We start from the raw sequence: 17318 nt of genomic DNA on the forward strand, positions 1-17318 counted from the left end.
CTAATAACTCAGGTATATAGTATGAGGAAGAAAATGCATATTTTGGAGAAAAATACAAAACACAGTAAAAGATACACTTCTTTATGACAGGACTGAAAGTAAAGCACAAAAGTAAGTCTAGTCATTATTTCTAGCCGTGAAAATGTGGTGATCCTAACCTTCAAGCCCAAGAACTATGAACTCTGAAAAATAAAAAAAAAAAAGGTGAATTTAAAAGAACTTCAAACATGAAAAGCTTAAAACACATACAAGGCATAAGGCATATTTATGCATAATTATTGACTCACTGTGAATTAACACTAAGGTTTTGTTATTTGTAGCTTCAAACCCTTGGGAAATCACTTTTAAATACAGTAGCTTTGTTTTCATGTTTTTTCTTGTTATGTATTATGACAGAAATAAGAGTATTGTTGCAGGGTTCCATCTCAATAGAACTCACGTTTCAGTGGAACTAAAAAATCAGGCTCCTCTTGACAGAGATAGCTGTTTCTCAGTGTTTAACGTTAAAAGAGAACACCTCTCCCTGTTTCTTTGAAAGCTGTCACCTTCAGACTTTGGGAACTTTAAAAAGCACTTTGTTTAGTGGTTTGGGGTTTCTTTCTAGTTAGCAATTCCACTATCTTTTAGCCTAACTTCATTTAAAACGTGCCAGTCTGACACTTTTTGTTGTCTACATACAAAGCCTATTGTGCCTGTCTGAGTTTGGGAAAAATATACATTCTTAGTATTATCAAACATTAGCTTCAGTGACCTGCATCCGAAGAACAAAATTTAAATACCCAAGTCATTCTTAAATATGGAGACACATCCATGCATAAGGTGGCAAGTGACAGCTTTTCCACTTGTGCACTGTCAGGAGATGCAGGAAGCTGATATAAGCCCTGGGAAGCACAGAAGAGTAGTTCTCAAGAACTACTTCAAGGCAGAAAGCAAAGCCTCATGTTAATTTTTTATACGCTGTACATTATTTATATGAAGGTACATCTGGGAAAGACCAACAATAAAACACTACTGCCATCCTTTAAGCCACCTTATCAGGTCTCTTCCATTTAATCTGTCTCACTCAATTTTTGGCTAATATGACAAATCTTTAAAGAAATACTCTTTAAATGGACAAACAAGCCATAGGAGTTTTTCTTTCAATTTGAAGTTGAATTTTATACCTTAATTCAGCTTACAGTAAGGTCTGGAAACAACCAAATTCAGCTTATAGTAAGGTCTGGAAATAACCAGTCTTTGAAAGCAAGAAGTGACACTTTTCAGCACAGAAAATGGTTTAAAGACTGGGAGGAGAAAAAAAAAAAGGGCTAGTACACTTAGTTCTGACTCTGAGCAGAGGGCCACTTTTCCAAAAGAAGAATCTGTTACTTAGACCTAGCATTTCTATCATCTAATACACATTTTAAAAACAGTGTTGGGGTAGCTCACATTGATACAGTTTCATTTTGTTCTTCCACAGATATAGGAGACTAATATGAAGTGTTTGTATACAGTATCATCTACTATATTGTTAAATACAGTGTTTATTACTGAAAAACATGTACAACATGAGATGCCATTTCAACTCCCAAACTCAAGGCTGACAGGCAGAACTGACTTTCAGAAGGGGATACCATCATCAAATTATTTTTATCTATAACCTTTTTTACAATCAGTTGAGAACAACAATACAACTCCATTACTGAATTTGCTCATAAATTACTTTTTAAAAACATTTCAGGGATATGTTATATTGGGGTGTATATATTAGAACATCATCTGAAGCCAATATTGTGTAGTGTGATAATGTTGTAGTTGGCCTTTGTGGATAATGAAATTATTATTCTATATTGTTTATAAGTATCCCATTAAGAGTCAGTCTGGCATACAATATTGATTCTCAAGTGTAGAGTAACAGAAATGGGGAATGTTAGGAACAGAGGGAGAAATTAATTCAAATGGAAACAAATATTCAAGTAACTATTTACAGGAAAAGTATATGTATAAACAGTATGTATATATGTAAACAGAAAAATAATTTTATGTATTTTTACAAAACATTTATAAAAATAATGAGACAATGTATTACTACTTCCTAGATGTCAAATATAACATTTCTCTCTTGAGGGCAGTATTTTTAATATGCTTCTCAATCCTTGCAGTAGTCTTGCGAGATAATCACTTCACCTAACTATCTGCTAGCAAAGGTGTATAGTCATTTGCCTAACATTGCAGAAAGGAATGTTCAAAAAAAAAAAAAAAAAAAAAAAAAAAAAGAGGTAAAAGCCAGGCCATCAGAGCCATGGACACACAGGCTGGCATTGACCTGGGGAGGTCTCCAGTCACAGCCCCTGCCTAAAGCAGGTTCAGCCAGCAGGTCCAGCCAGGCTGTCGGGGTTTTACAAAGTCAGTGGTTGAAATCTCCTAAGCATGGAGATGGCCCAGCCTCCTTGGGCCACAGCCCCACACCTGAGCTATCCTCCTGGGAAAAAGGCTTCTTCTTACCTCCAGCCTCTGTTTTTCCTGTTTCATTTTGTGCTGCCTCTCACCCTTCTGCCACATAAAGCTGTGAAAAGCACAGCTGCATCTCCTTCACCCCACCCAGCTGGTGTCAGCGATGCTGTTGGATGGCCCTAGCCCTAGAGCCATATCCCTTCTCCTGGATGAATCAGCTTGTCCCACAGCCTCTCCTCACAAGGCAAGATCTCCAGCTTCACTGTCTCACCTTAGCCAACTTACTGATGTATTTCTTGTACTGCATCCAAAAATGGGTGCAGTATCTACAGTATTGAGCAGAGGAGGTCGATTCCTCCCGTGGCTCTTGTGGCCATGCCCTGCTCATGCCCCTCTAGGCACTGCTGGCCCTCGTTGCTGCCTGGGTGCACGGGGCTGGCCCTGATGCAGCTTGCTGCCCACCAGTGCCCGGGGCTGTCCCCCAGGGCTGATCCTCGGCCCCTGCATCCTTCCCAGGGCAAGACTCATCAGTTGTCCTGGTTAAGGCTCCTGTTGGACTGTTTCTGTCAAAGTACCCCTGGATGGTAGCAGTGTCCTCAAGCACATCCACTTCGCCCCAGTTTGGTGTCATATGCAAACCTGGCAAGCGTGTTTGCTGTTCCCTCTTCCAGGTCACTGCTAAAAACTTTAAACAAGACAGATCCAGGATAGATTCTGCAGTACACCACTTATTACCAGCCCACAGACAACGAGTACAGCCCATTAACCACAGCTCTCTGATACCAAATATCCAAATAGTTATTCTAAACATGTTGTCCACCTATCCAGCTGCAACATCCTAACTTGGATACAACAATACAACAGGACAGTGTCAAAGATCTTACTAAAGTTAAGGTCAATCACATCCATGCTCTCCTCTTGTCCTCTGACACAACCATTTTATCACAAAAGCCAATCAGGTTTTTTCAGAAACGATTCACACTTGGTAAATCCATGACTGTTTCTAGTCACTTTCTCAATTATGTGCCTAAAAAATGACTTCCAAGACTTTGTGATTTTCCCAGGGACTGAAGCAAGACCAACCAACCTTGTTCTTGACTTAGCCTTTTCATCAGGCACCTTCCACGATCACTGCTACTTTCAAAAGATGAGAGGCAGAAGCCTGAGAGTGCTATCAGCCAACTTGAGCCAACGCTCCCAGCACCCTTGGATGCAGTTCAGCTGGTCCAATGGTTCTACTCAATGGCAAGGTACTACTACTCAGGTTCTTCCAGGTATCTCCCAAGTCATCCACTCTTAGTACTTCTCCTTGAAGTCTGCCTCTAGGCCCAAATGCTTGGGAGAATCTTGTTGGAGAAGACTGAGGCAAAGATGACATTCAGTACCTCTGCTGTATCTATTACCTGCTGTCACTAATTCATCCTTCCCTTTCAGCAACAGGCCCTCATTCTCCTTGCTCGGCCTTTTACTACTAAAGTAGTATAAGAAGCTTTGTTATACTTGTCATCACTTGAAAGGCTCAACTGTAGCTAGGCTACCACCATCCCTGAGTACTCAGACAATGTTTCTGAACTCCTCCTTTGTAGTTTTCACTGTTTCCACTTCCTGAATACTGCTTTTCACCCTCACCCTACATTGGAGTGTGGTGATTAGTTGTGTTAAGCCAGGCTGGTCTCCTGATACATCCACTTCTTCTCCTGAGTATCAGGGTGGACTGTACCCGGGCTTGAAGGAAGCTGTCTTTAAAGATCTGACTATTTTCCTGAGCATTTTTACCCTTCAGGGCTGCTTCTCATTACATTCCACCTACCAGTTTCCTGAACAAGCTGAACACTCTCCTCCTTAATTCCAGGTCTGTACTGTGCTACTCTCCTTACTTCATCTTCTCAGGACCTAGCCAAGGCTGCCATTGATTATTATTTCCTTTATCAGTTCTTCCTTGTTTGTGAATAGGAGATCCAGCTGTGCATCATTCCTGGTTGGCTCAGGAAATACCCATCTCAAGAAGTTACTCTGTCATGTTCTAGACACTATCTTGATCTGCTTGTGACCCCACTCTGGTCCCACATCTCTGGAATCACATGGCTGTGATGCACCTTTCCCTCTTCACCATGCCTTATCAACCAGGAAGACAAATACACTAAAAACTATTCTACTTTCACTGAACCTGTGGGTAACAATGATTTGCAACAGTTTATCCAATTTTACAAGCACAATATCTGACAACTTGAAAATTATTAAATTAATTTAGTACACACCAGATTTTTTCGCCCAAGTATCAACAAACCATTTATTGTCCTGTGAATCCTATGATCCTTCCGTCAGAACCAGTCCAAAGGCTTCAATTTGCAAGTACTGAACTTCCCATATGTGTGGGTGCCCTCACCCCCTCACCCCCCACCCCACATCTTGACCTTTACTTCCATAACAATGCACAAGTGATGGCTGCGTCTGGTTGTGAGGCTGTATCTGACTCAAAGTGGACTCCAGAAGACAGGTAACAATGTGATAGCCAGGAGCTAATTTGAACCGCATGCCAAGTTCGAAAGAAACTAACTTCTGTTGGCATGCAAAGATGACTATGAGTCAATTATCTCACTCCATAAATAGTGGACAGCCCAGGGCCCATTGGGCTCTCCTACATGGCAGCAGGTTGCACAGCAGGATCTCCCCTTGAGTAGATACATCTTTCAAGGTTATTCCTATAGGTTAAGAGATTCTTTGCCACAACAGATTCTCAGTAAGTGATTACTAGCATGCTAAACTTCGAAATCTCAGCTAAGTGGTACAAAGAATTGATTATGCACATACAATCCTTTAGATATAATCCATTGACCAAGTCTGAGGCAGTCTGGATCTAGTTGCACCTGAACGCCCCTCTGAGGAGTTCAGAATGCAAGGGGGTCCTTTCTGAACCCCATGACTCAATGGGAGGGTCTCCTTGGCAGTTTTGTCTGACCCTGTGCTCTGTGCAGTAATTAATCAAGTGTACCTTGCCATTGAATCTTGTTAAACCACTGTTGTATTTACTATCAAAATTTGTTAAATCGCTGTTTTATACCAATAAATCCATTGCTGCTTCTCTCTTATAAGTGAAGTGTGTCACTCCATCTGTGACACCATGTTAACAGACCTGAATGAAGTTCTTTACAATGGGTTTTCATCAGCACAACAATCAAAAGTGTCACCAAACCCACTGCATGGCTAGTGGAGGAAAAAAGATGTTTCCAGGCAAGACGTTGATTAGATAGTTACTACACTGAATATACCAGACAGTCATGTACTTTGATAGCATAAAAGAGCACAGTGTTGAAAGTGTTCATTAGCCATGTAAATAAGAAGAATCCACCAACTAGACATGTATATAAGTAGCCATCAAACATTTTGATACAATGTGGCTTAACTCTGATAGGAATTTAAAAACAGCCTCCCTATTTTCACCAACAAACAAGACAAAGTATCATTTAAATAAAAGATACAATACCCTGTACCATTTATTCAATTATTTCTTTTTCATTTTATCAACAGTGAAAATAACTTTTTAATATATTCCATGCCATAATAAGGCCTCTTCCAGAGTGGAGCCCTCTGGAGGCTAGGACACAATTTATTCAAAACTGCAGGTAAAAGTTAAAGTGTTCTTCCAAAACGGCAAATATCAAATCATTTAACAATAAAATAACCAAATTATAGGTATGTAAATTACACATGGAGAAAAATAATGATGAGTGATAACAATTCTAAGCTTTTATTACTTCACACACACGTATCTATATTTTATCATAAAATACATTATCTTTTATTTTTTAATGATTACATTCTAGGATGACTATTTGAAGTCAGATTCCCATTTTGCAACATCAATTTTTAAAAAGCTATGGATCTTAAGTGAAGGAATGTAAATGAATGCAAGTCCCCACTGGTAGATTTGAATATACAACTTGTTATTTAAAGAAAATAACTCGTAGTGCAGATATCTGGAGAAGTTAATTCCGAAAAAACATCCAAGAGCCCATTTCATTTCATACCTTTATTCTGGCACCATTGCCAGATTTTTCCATTTTCCATTGTGCCTCCTGTTTCCTCAGTTTCTCCAGGTCATTTAGCAGGTCAGCACAGCATGTATTTAATCCCTTATTCTCCTCCTCTAGGTTTTTTATAACCAGTCTGTTTTGTTCTTCCTTCTTCTGTGCACACTCCTCAGTGTCCTGTAGAACAGTACCACAAGGGCCGATAAACAAAAAAAGTGAGAACTAATCAGCAAATATAAACTGTGCAGTTTTACCCTCACAGCAGCTTCTTCTATATTTGATGGCCAAGGTCACCTGTGTACTTTTATTGGCCTCTTTCATGCAGGTGGAAGGGTCATATTTTTTAGCTGGATGACAGCTTTGATGAGCACACATTTGCAAAGAGCCCATTAATTGATCAAGCTGCCTTTGATGCTGTCCCCAGCTATTTTTGAGACCCACACAGACATATCCTCCCAGACCTCGGCTTTATCAATTAATAATGCCAGTCCCATCAGAATCTAATTACAAGAAGCCACATCTTCACACTCCTACTTTCTTTGCTCCATTTCCATCATTAACTATTTATCTGGAAGTTATAAAGCTTGGATTCCTGGCTTTAAAGCATCTTCCTTGGAGTTGGTATGTGAGAAAATGGTAAGGTATAGCAAAGCCTAAGGCAATTTTTTTTCTCCAAGCTTGTCACTTTCTGTGCCACAAAGGCTGACATTGCTTAAAGAACTACTTCAAAGATACACTCTCATGAAACTATGTACAAGTCAATATACCTTAAGTTCTTGGCTTTTATCTTTAAATTTCTGATTCAAGTTACTGAATTCATTCTTCAAACAGGCATTTTCCTCATCCACAGCAATTTTCCTCTGTATTAAGTTGTTTATCTCCTGCTGCTGTTCTGTGACTCTCTATTTGGAAAAAAAAATAAAAATCTGTTAATAGACAAAAAGCAATTGTAAAAGAACATGAATGTACTGGATTTTAGACCTGTGCATTTTAGACCTAGGAAAAGTAACCAACAAATATATGTAGTTTCACAGCATTATTTTAATGTCATTAGTACTTTAATCATACTGAAAACTGCATGACTATATGACACAGTAACGAGGAACTGAGTATCTTCCTGCTACTAAACAAAGGAGCCCATAAATGCAGAACTGAATGGAAATGACAGTCATGTGCAGAAGTTGTATCTGTGCTTATGGATTAAGAGCACATTAGAATACTCCTTCACTTGCACTTTTAGCATACCAAAAATCAAGCCAGAAAGTAGAGTTCAAAATTCTCCAGAAACCATGATGGTAATGATAAATAAATATTAAGTGGAGCAACTAAAAAATGATGATACAAAACATTTGTAAAAACATAATTAAATCTAACCGAATTTGCAGCTGAAGGAAAATAATACATCCCAGTTCAACACAGACAACAGCTTAGTGTACCCACACATGGCAAAATCTCACTGCCATCAAAAAAACAACTCCAGCTTTCTGTGTTAAGATATTTGCACACTATTCTTATGACATTCATATTAAAACACCCTCAGCCTTAAATGCATATTAGAATGAATTTTTCTTCAGGAGTCTGTTTTAATTCCATACACTATTTTGTCCCTTCACTTCTTAAATCAAAATGACATTTATCTAAAACATTTTGCTATCAGTAATACTGTAACTGTAGTAAGAAACAGATAAAACTTTTATCGCAGGACAAAAACACAACTGCTTTGCCTTTAATATACAGGCTAAATGAAATGTGTTCAGAAACATAAAAAATTATCAACCAGAGGACATACCTTTAGATTATTCTACAATACTGTTGATAATATGCATCATGGTTTTCAACCCCTAAATGGTTAAATTTGGTTCACATGTATGTCAGAAATTAAAAAAGAATGAAAACGTGCTGAGAGGAAAACATAGAAAAATACATTTGAAGTCATATTCAGCCACCACTGATTTAAAACCTACATGTAACCATCAGGGCAAAAAAAGCAACTGTCACCATTAAACTCAAAGTAACTCGCTCACAGAAAGAAACACAGCTATTATAGGCAGCAACCCAGCACACAAAGTGAGCTGTGCACCAGTAATCAGGGCTTGCTCCGCAGGTTGAACAGTGTCAGTGTGCTGGCATCCAGAGCACCTACCCTGCACAAGGAAACTGTTCACAAAGCAATAAGGATGAGGCAATTTTGTGAGTCTTAGTAGCAGTTTGAGTACCAGCTTCTCCTCAAGATACTCATGCTCTTCTCCCTACTATGCACAAAAAATTACTGAGGACAACGCAGATCTCTGCCCTTCCTGCTGCACTGTGGTATAATATCTGACAACTAGCTTAATAGCTGATAAACTGCCTTTTTCAGTATTACCAGAGTAAAATCATAAAATAAGTATTAATTACACATACTTAATTATAAGACCAAGGTTGGCAGAAATACTTTATGAATTATTATTTAAACCGCTAGTGAGCTAGTGTGACAGTAAGGCATGTGAAAAATATATTTTGAAGATGTACACTGAAATTAATCTATTTAGCAAATGTCTTAAGTCATTAACCATATACACGGCTGTTTCTTTGTGTGGATTGTATCTTTCCCTCCTCATTTCATTTTTTACTTAACAGAGATCTTTGTTGTAACTTTTTCCAAATTACTTCCAATGTCTGCCTCTCTTCTGTAGACTTCTTCACTCTTCCTATACTTCATGTTCCCATCTTCCTTGCAAATATTTCTGTTGCTCTATTTCTTCTCCCACCACCACCTCCAAATTGCTTCTATACATTGTTCCTCCATATTTAGACTTATTTTATCCCTCTGACCACTACTTATATCCACACACTGTTACAAATACAGTAATATTACTTAACAAAAAAAACCCCAAACAAACACATACTACAAACAAACTACATAGCAGAAAATACGGCCAAGCAAGAACAAATCCTGCAACCCTTTCAGACCAGGAAAAGGTAACGTAATCCAGCTAACTTGTATAGCAAATATTGGAAACAAACAACCATGAATAGATAATGTTTAGTAAATAGTGTAGGGAAGCATGAAAGATATTTTTCTCCCCACATGAAAAATTTCACTTTCTCAAGAAAAAAATAATTATAATCTTTGTTGTACTGCATACTCGATAGCAGCCACAGTAAAATTTAAAGAATATACAAAAATATGTACTTTCTAACAGTGGTCTTTAAAAAACATGGAAAAGAAAGTGAACATTAATTGAAGAGAATGGAAAAATGAGACTAAAAATTGAGAGAAAAGTGAAAGAAAATGCAGAAACCTCATATACTTGTATCTTGGTTTTTCCTCGGATGTCATTAATTCCAAGCAACCAAGCAGACCAAAAAAGAAAAACAAGCACCACAGAACTAGCTAGTATTTAAAACAATATTTAATTGGTAATTTAATCTTGAACCTATAGTGTACTGGTTTACTTTTTATAATATAACTAACTCTCCTACAGAAACTCATTCTACACCACTAGCATTTTCAACAGACTCCAATCAAAGTTTGCCTAAGATTATAGACTCATAATCATTCTTCCATTTCTCCAAAAAAATATGTGAACCCGAATTTCACATTCAGAAATTTAAATTGATTTTTTTTTTTCTTGGAGACATAACCCAGTGCATAAACCTTCTCAGCCTAGTTTATTATCGCCAGACATTAAGGAGGGAATAATGAAACTAAGAAACGTTCTCTTAACTAAGGACTCCCCTCTTTCATATTTTGAGCCTACCAGACAACAGGCTGAATGTTCATGATTCAAAAAGCAAAATATTTGCTCTTCAGATATATTATTACAGTTGCAGGAACAAACTGTTGCTGGCAGAAATGATGTAGTTGCATCTTTAAAAAGGTATGAATCCACATTACCATGGAAAGCATCAGTTATTTTGTCTGCCTCCCTCCCACTCCCCAGGTCCTCATAGAATTTGAGTAAGTGGCTCCTTTGAGTCTTCCTTCCAGCTCATTACTACTTGTTTAACATTTAGCAAGACAAAGTATGTATTTGAAGAACACCCTTAGAAACTCTACCTATCTGAAAGAGACTATTAGCTCAGAGTTAAAAATTCACAAAAACACACTCTTACAAAATCTCAACGTGCAGCTGCAGCTCTTAAAGGCATCTAATTTTTGAGCACAGATTCATTATACACTCTGCGGAAACTGGTAAGCATGTGTCTATTTGTGAAGTGAAATCAAAGATCTTTGGGTCCTGTTTGGAATGGGATGTTTCCCTGCAATTTGGAGGATGAATGGAGACATGAAGATACAAAAGTGCAACCAGCTATTTCAAATGTTTGTTTCATATTGTTGAGATGAAATTTTAAACTCACATAAGCTACTTACTTTGCATACTTTGTAGAAAAATCTGACAGATTATCCTGAATCAGACTCACACACTAATTACTTATGCCCACAACTGACCCACTTAAGACTTTAAATCAATCAAAAGGCAAATATGCCACATCAATCACTAAGCAGCAAACTCACCTGAGTAGTCTACAAAGTAATCTACTGCAGCAGTACTGAAATACTATTTAGTTATACCTGCATGGAAAAAATCCTGTTTTGTTTCAAAGCATTTTTCCTTGGTACCACTTTGTATGCTCTTTTTTTCCTCTAAATGAACTGAACTTTTACTCTCATACCTGCTCATTTCATGTGCTTAGAAAGAAGAGAAAAAAACAAGAAGTATTGCTCAGGAGCCATGACTGGGTGGAAATAAAGGTCATAAAGAAGAATTTCTGAGATACAGGCAATTAAGTAAATTATCATCTGTCTTTGCCTTTACAGGTGTTTTTGCACTTTGCTTTCTCAATCTATGAATTACCCTCTATTAAAGACTGATTTCTCACAGCAGAGAATACAAGCAGTTTTCCTACAAGACTACACTACTCCAGTAGTCAAGTGAAAGAGCAGAAAAAAACCATACCTGATCAACACATGGGGAAACCTCCCACGAGGTTATTTTGACAGTCTTTACCAGATAGAAACACTCATTGGGAATTCATGTATGCCCATGGTAGCTACTCTTTCTGTCTAGACAGCGTAAGCACAGGCTAATCCTAGACAAGAACAATCTCAACTTACACTTAGCATAGACTGCAGTCGTATTTGTTTGAACACAAAAGGACAAAAGCAACGTTCAATGAGCTTTTGAAAACTCGGTGCTGAAGAACTATAAAAAACTCATATTAACTAAGACAATGAGAATTTCCAATGATTCTTCCATAGACAAACTTCCAAATACTAGAAAGAAAACTGTATTCTAGAAATTAAATTGCTTGAATGAAAACCAAAGAAATCTGTTTTTACCCTTTTGTTTAGCTGGGAAAAATCAAAGAGCATCCCTTGTATACTGCTGGAGCCCAGAATGCTCTAGGCAACAGTACCTACAAAGAAAGAAACACTGTGACCTGGTAGAGCAGGTCTTTTGATGTTTAAGAGGACTGTCATTCCAGAATTCATTTTTATCCTTTCCCATGGCATCTCTTTAGCTACAACAAATTTTTTTTTCTTCTCTAGTAACATCAAACTGTATACCAGTAAAAACTACTTTTTTAAATACCTTTATATCAATTTCCAGAGAAAGCAAAATCACATGCTAAGTCAAACCAAGAAAATGAGGTATGAAAACACAGAAGGGGGAAAACTCCCTTATTGTCTTAGCTCTGAACACCTCAGAGTCTCTGCACGGCAGTAGGATGTTACAATCATCTGTCAACATTTCATGTGAATAGATCCACAAAAAGTTTTTTAATTAAACTTCATTTTTATCCAGTGTGAATTTGGATAGTATACTGCAGTATGGAGACAACAAAAGTAGCAACAAGCGTGTAACTTGTCAATGCTAGGACTCCATTTCCAAAAAGAATATGAATTAGGATAGAACTCCCAAGAGTTATGGACTGTCTGGTGTTGCAGACATCATCACTTAACTTCCAGTATTCAGTGAAAGTGATTTTTTTAATCCACTACGTAAAATGCATGCAGAAAGGACTATGAAACAGCAGCTGTACGTGCTATTATTGATTAAGTGTTCTCCAAATTTTTACTTTTGGGGAACACAACTCACAGTTCTGCAGTTTGAAATTTGATCAGGTTGCATTACTGAATCAGTATTGCATACCTGCCTCTAGACAGATTCATAAAATGTAGATAAGAGTGGGTTTTGTTTCACATCAAGAATTTAACCCAAACTACTTATAATTTATCCCTGAAAATCATTCTAGAGCAATGCAAAGCTGACACACATATACTTCAGTGCTGCTGCTAATGAAACAGAAATGCAACAATGCACCTTGTTTTGTCACTGTCTGCTGAAGCACTTCAGGAAAAATCTCAGGTCTACACCACAATATTAAAGGTGTCCATCTATGACTGCAACAAGAGACACACATTCAATTTCCACTACCAAAAGGAACCACAGTAACAAATAAACATTGTATTCTGTGTTTTCTTCATTACACTGTTTATCAGAAGCTCTTACTGTGCAGTAGTACACTTCTAATATACCACAAAAGAAAAAGAAAAATGAACACAAGCAAAATAACTGGAACTGATGGAAAACTGAAGTTTTTTCCCACCAAGAAATTAGTTTTAATGAAATCCTGACATCTTAAGCAAAACAAAAATTGTTAAATTATTTTATTACAACTTAAATGTGAAAATATTACTCTTTAAACTTCTTTTCCTCAAAATTTCTACTTCAACATTTACATGTTTATTGTCTCCCTTTCATCATCTTTTTCTCCTACCAAGTAGCTCAGGTTAATTTAGCACACTCTTAACTTTCTCCCTTCCTTTCCAACTTTCCTTTTTTCCTAGCAGGGATTGAACAATAAGTAGATACCACTAAAAATGTGCCAGTAACATTTCATAGCTTTCCTTGATTAGGTTTCTCAAATCTCTCTTTACTTTTTTTCAACTTTATTAATCCTCATGGTTCTCAACTTGAACACTCATACACATGTTTAACAAATAACATTCCCACTCTCATATAGTTCTCCCAAATAAAAACACAAAAGAAAAAAAATAAACAAAAGAAATTTGCTCTCTTTCAATCTCATGACTATTCATTAGATTCTTTAATTATTTTCAGATGTAGGATAAACCGAAGTTCTATGTAAATAATTCATGAATAGGTAACCATATGTTATAGAAGTCATCTGCTGTGTTTTGTAGTCTGTATGGTGTCCCTTTCAGTGAAAATGACATTAGCTTGTTAAAATATAAAACACAAGTTACTTTTAAATCCATACTGCTCCAAAAGTGAAATGCCAACAACACTAACTGATTCTACAGTATCTTTCCAAAGGATGCCTGTATTCACAGTTAACTATTCAACTTACAACTTGACTCCTAACAAGAAAAAAAAAAGGAAAAACTGCAACTTACATACACTGGACTAAAATGTACTTCACATCCTATTAGTAATTCCTGTTTTTCACACCTGGCCTTACACTATAAGAATCTTACACAAATAAAAAATGTAACTGCAAGGGGAACAGCAGTCATAGATTCCACTTGATTTTCATACTACCAGAAGTTGTTTTGTTCTTCCTTATCCCATCCCACGCTTTCCAGGACTCCCTGAAATTAACCAACTTAAAGATTTTTTTTCTGAGAAAAAGAAGCATGAACCTGCAAGCAGGCATCTGCAAATCCGTTCCCAAACTGATTTTTTGAGTGCCCATTTCTATCAACAATACACGTGAAATAAAACATGGTAACTTAAAGATGTATACAAGGAAAAACACCCCTAAAACACTGTCCATTCAAATGTGCTCACATACCATTCATGCACTGGAGAAAAAGGGCCAGTCTTTTTGCAGGAGGAAGAAATGAAAATGAAGATTCTGTAAAGCTCTTTTTTTAAGAGGATCAAGTAGTATGGTTCTACAGAGAAGCAGACCAGAAATATGAGCAGCTGAATCCATCTTGCAAATAGGGAATATGTACTTATTCCTCGACCACTAGTCAGTCTTGCTCTTGAATTCTCACCTGACCCATAGATTAAGGTAGGGTCAGACAGTATAATGTGTTATAAACACCATGCTCCCTATTGCCCTTTTTGACTTGTCTAATGTGATTCATTTGGTGTCTTCAGCAAAGTTGGCTATCTTAATCAAATGACTCGACAAAATTTCTTAGAACACGTGGTGGAAATAAACTGTGACTTTATCTAGTACCTAACAGTCTTGCAGCTCTAGCCCTTCACTTTCACTGGCAGCAAAGGAACCATCTTCAGCCATCAATCTGCTAAGCAGGTCACAGCACTGACAAAACTTGTTTGTGATGTGCACCATGTCATTCCACTCAAGCTGCTTCTTACAACTACACTGTAGAACATGCCTTCTCTCATCCACCCAAAACAAAACTCCACTATTCTTTTCACTTACAATATCCTACCATCTTTTGTATGCCTTCTGCTGGTTCCTTCTGCTGCACAGGTGTAGTGCAAGCAAGCATTGCCAACAGCTGCATATTTGCATTGACAAGGGAGCCAAATACTGTTTCTAGCACGTGCACAACAGGTTTGCCATCTCTGAAACAAGGGATACAGAAGCTCCTTGCCCTGCAATGGGGTAATACATAGGGGCAGTTTTTCACAAAAACACACCTCTAATTTGGAAATGACAGAGCACTGCCAAAAAAGAAAAGCTGTAGCTTCATAACAAAACAGCACTTCCGCCAGTATAGCACGTATTGCAGTAATGCATCTGCTAGATTTAAGATTAACTGTCCACTTTCCTCTAACGAGGGTATGACAGCTCTCAGGGTAACTACAGTGAACACTGACAAGATAATCTGACAATCTCGCCACAGTTCTAATACTGCCTTAACCATCAGCTGCTCTAAACAAATCCCCTTTCCTCTTTTGTCTAGTGATTCTCTGCCCCTGCAATACATTGATACTTTCCCTACTCCCTCTCTTTTTAGCAGCTATATTTTGAAACTGTGGAAAGCAGCAGCTCAGCCCTCTAGGTCAGGCAGCAGAAAACCCAAAGTATTTTTTTATCTCCTATTCTCTCTACTAATTCCAAACCAAAACTAACAAATGTGCTAAAATGAGCTTTTCTGTCGCCTTCATTGAGGAACACAACCTTGAAGAACAAGGTTGTTGGTTTTTTCCTACACTTTCCTTCTCCAAGAGACCTATACAAGGTCATCAGAGTGAGTTAGCCTCCGTCTCTGGAACCATGTGTAACTATGTGAGATCTGCAGAAAAAGATACCTACTAGCATCTACTCCTGACACAGCAATATTTCATTACACTCACATACATCAATGCTGCCAGATCAGAAGTAGTAAATAAAGAACAGCTGTTGCTATGATCAACTTTTTTGACAAGCTCCTTCCTAAGCGTGGTCAGCAGATTTGTATGGGCAGAACCTAATCTCAAAGGGCACTGCAAGCTTCTTTCTGCTACCTGGTTCTTAAGGAGCAAGTTTTCCTGAACTTGAGGAAATCTGCCTGTATTCAAGTAAGAAGCCATGATATATGGTTTCACATCAACAATGTCTTTAAAGGGGGAATAAAATCCAGCTTCCCCCTCTTAAAACTATACTGACTTCACAATTAAAAAATAAAAATAAAATTGTGTCACTACAGCAACCACGTAATACATTGAACACAGTTAGGAAGTTTCTCTCTTCTACAGTAAAAAGTTTCCAATGGCTTTAGAAACCGATTTTATCTCAAGCAAAAAGGCTATCCAATTGTAACTCTAATTGGCTGCATGGTAAATATTCTTACTTGGCTTGAGCAAGAAATTTCCAGAACTAGAACCCAGCTCCCCAGAGGCTGAATGAGATCATAGAGATGACCTGCCTCTTCTTTCCAGGCTTGAATATTGAGCTATGCTAACCTAAGAATCTAGCATTTCAAACCAGTGGAATGGGCAGAGGACAAGAAACACCACGTTTCTTTCCTACACTTTATCTGATAAAGTGCAGCTATCATTTCAGGCTCTTTGTGGAAAGACCACTGAGAACACAAAGCCTGAGTAATAAAGATCCAGAAGGTTTAGCCAACTTCAGGCATGCCTACACAGACAAGTCAATGAAAAGGTGAAGCATGCTTTTACAGCACACCTGTACAAACACCCAATATAGCTGCTTTTTTGCAGGTTACATAGGAAAACTCCTTCCTCAAAACTGAGTAAGCCACTTCACATAAACACATTTTCACCTTGTAGAGAAAGCATTCCTACTGGGACTTCATACAAAAGTACTAATGAGCTGTAAAGGTACACTGTAATTTACAGCTTATTAATTCCTTCAGACAAACAAGCCCACAGGTATTAGCCATAGTCATCATACCACCTACCTCAGGTAGCCTTCTATCAATAAACCAGAATCAGCAACTCAACTATTTGAATAATAAATATTTTCCTCCCCTCTTTCTTACTCGGACTAGCTCCTTAACAAGATTTCTTTCCCTTAATTTTATGAGAAAACTAGACGATGGCAAGCAGAAAGGCACAAAGACATCAGATAATTGACTGATGCAGTTCAAAGGGGCTACATAAAACAGACAGGTTTCACCACTGAAGGCTAATCCAAGGTACAACTTGAGTAAAATGATCTTTCTAAAGAAAAAAAAACATCTGTGCCCTCAGATGTTCTTCACTTGCAGTATCTATAAATCTCATTCACTGGAGAAACTTTTTTGCAAGGAGTTTATAAACGTTGCATAATCTCATCACTACTGACATATTCATTCAGGCTCCCTATTACTGAAATTATTCTCATGTCCCTCATTAACCAACAATAATCAAGGTCATATGCTACTGGAAATAAAGTGTTTCGATGGCAATAATGTCTGTATACATTTGTCTT

At 37.6% G+C, this 17318-nt stretch overlaps 1 protein-coding gene across 1 annotated transcript in view; it reads right to left on the minus strand.

Moving 5' to 3' along the window:
• Nucleotides 1-17318, minus strand: part of CNTLN (centlein) — a 191432-nt gene that overhangs the window by 137460 nt on the left and 36654 nt on the right. Inside the window, exons 4-5 of the mRNA XM_037372632.1 lie at nucleotides 7232-7366; nucleotides 6462-6641 (exon numbers count right to left, since the gene is read on the minus strand). Of these exons, the coding sequence (XP_037228529.1) occupies nucleotides 6462-6641; nucleotides 7232-7366 (315 nt within the window). The remainder of the gene's footprint in view (nucleotides 1-6461; nucleotides 6642-7231; nucleotides 7367-17318) is intronic.

The sequence above is a fragment of the Falco rusticolus genome, chromosome Z, assembly GCF_015220075.1.
Source record: "Falco rusticolus isolate bFalRus1 chromosome Z, bFalRus1.pri, whole genome shotgun sequence".
NCBI lineage: Eukaryota > Metazoa > Chordata > Aves > Falconiformes > Falconidae > Falco > Falco rusticolus.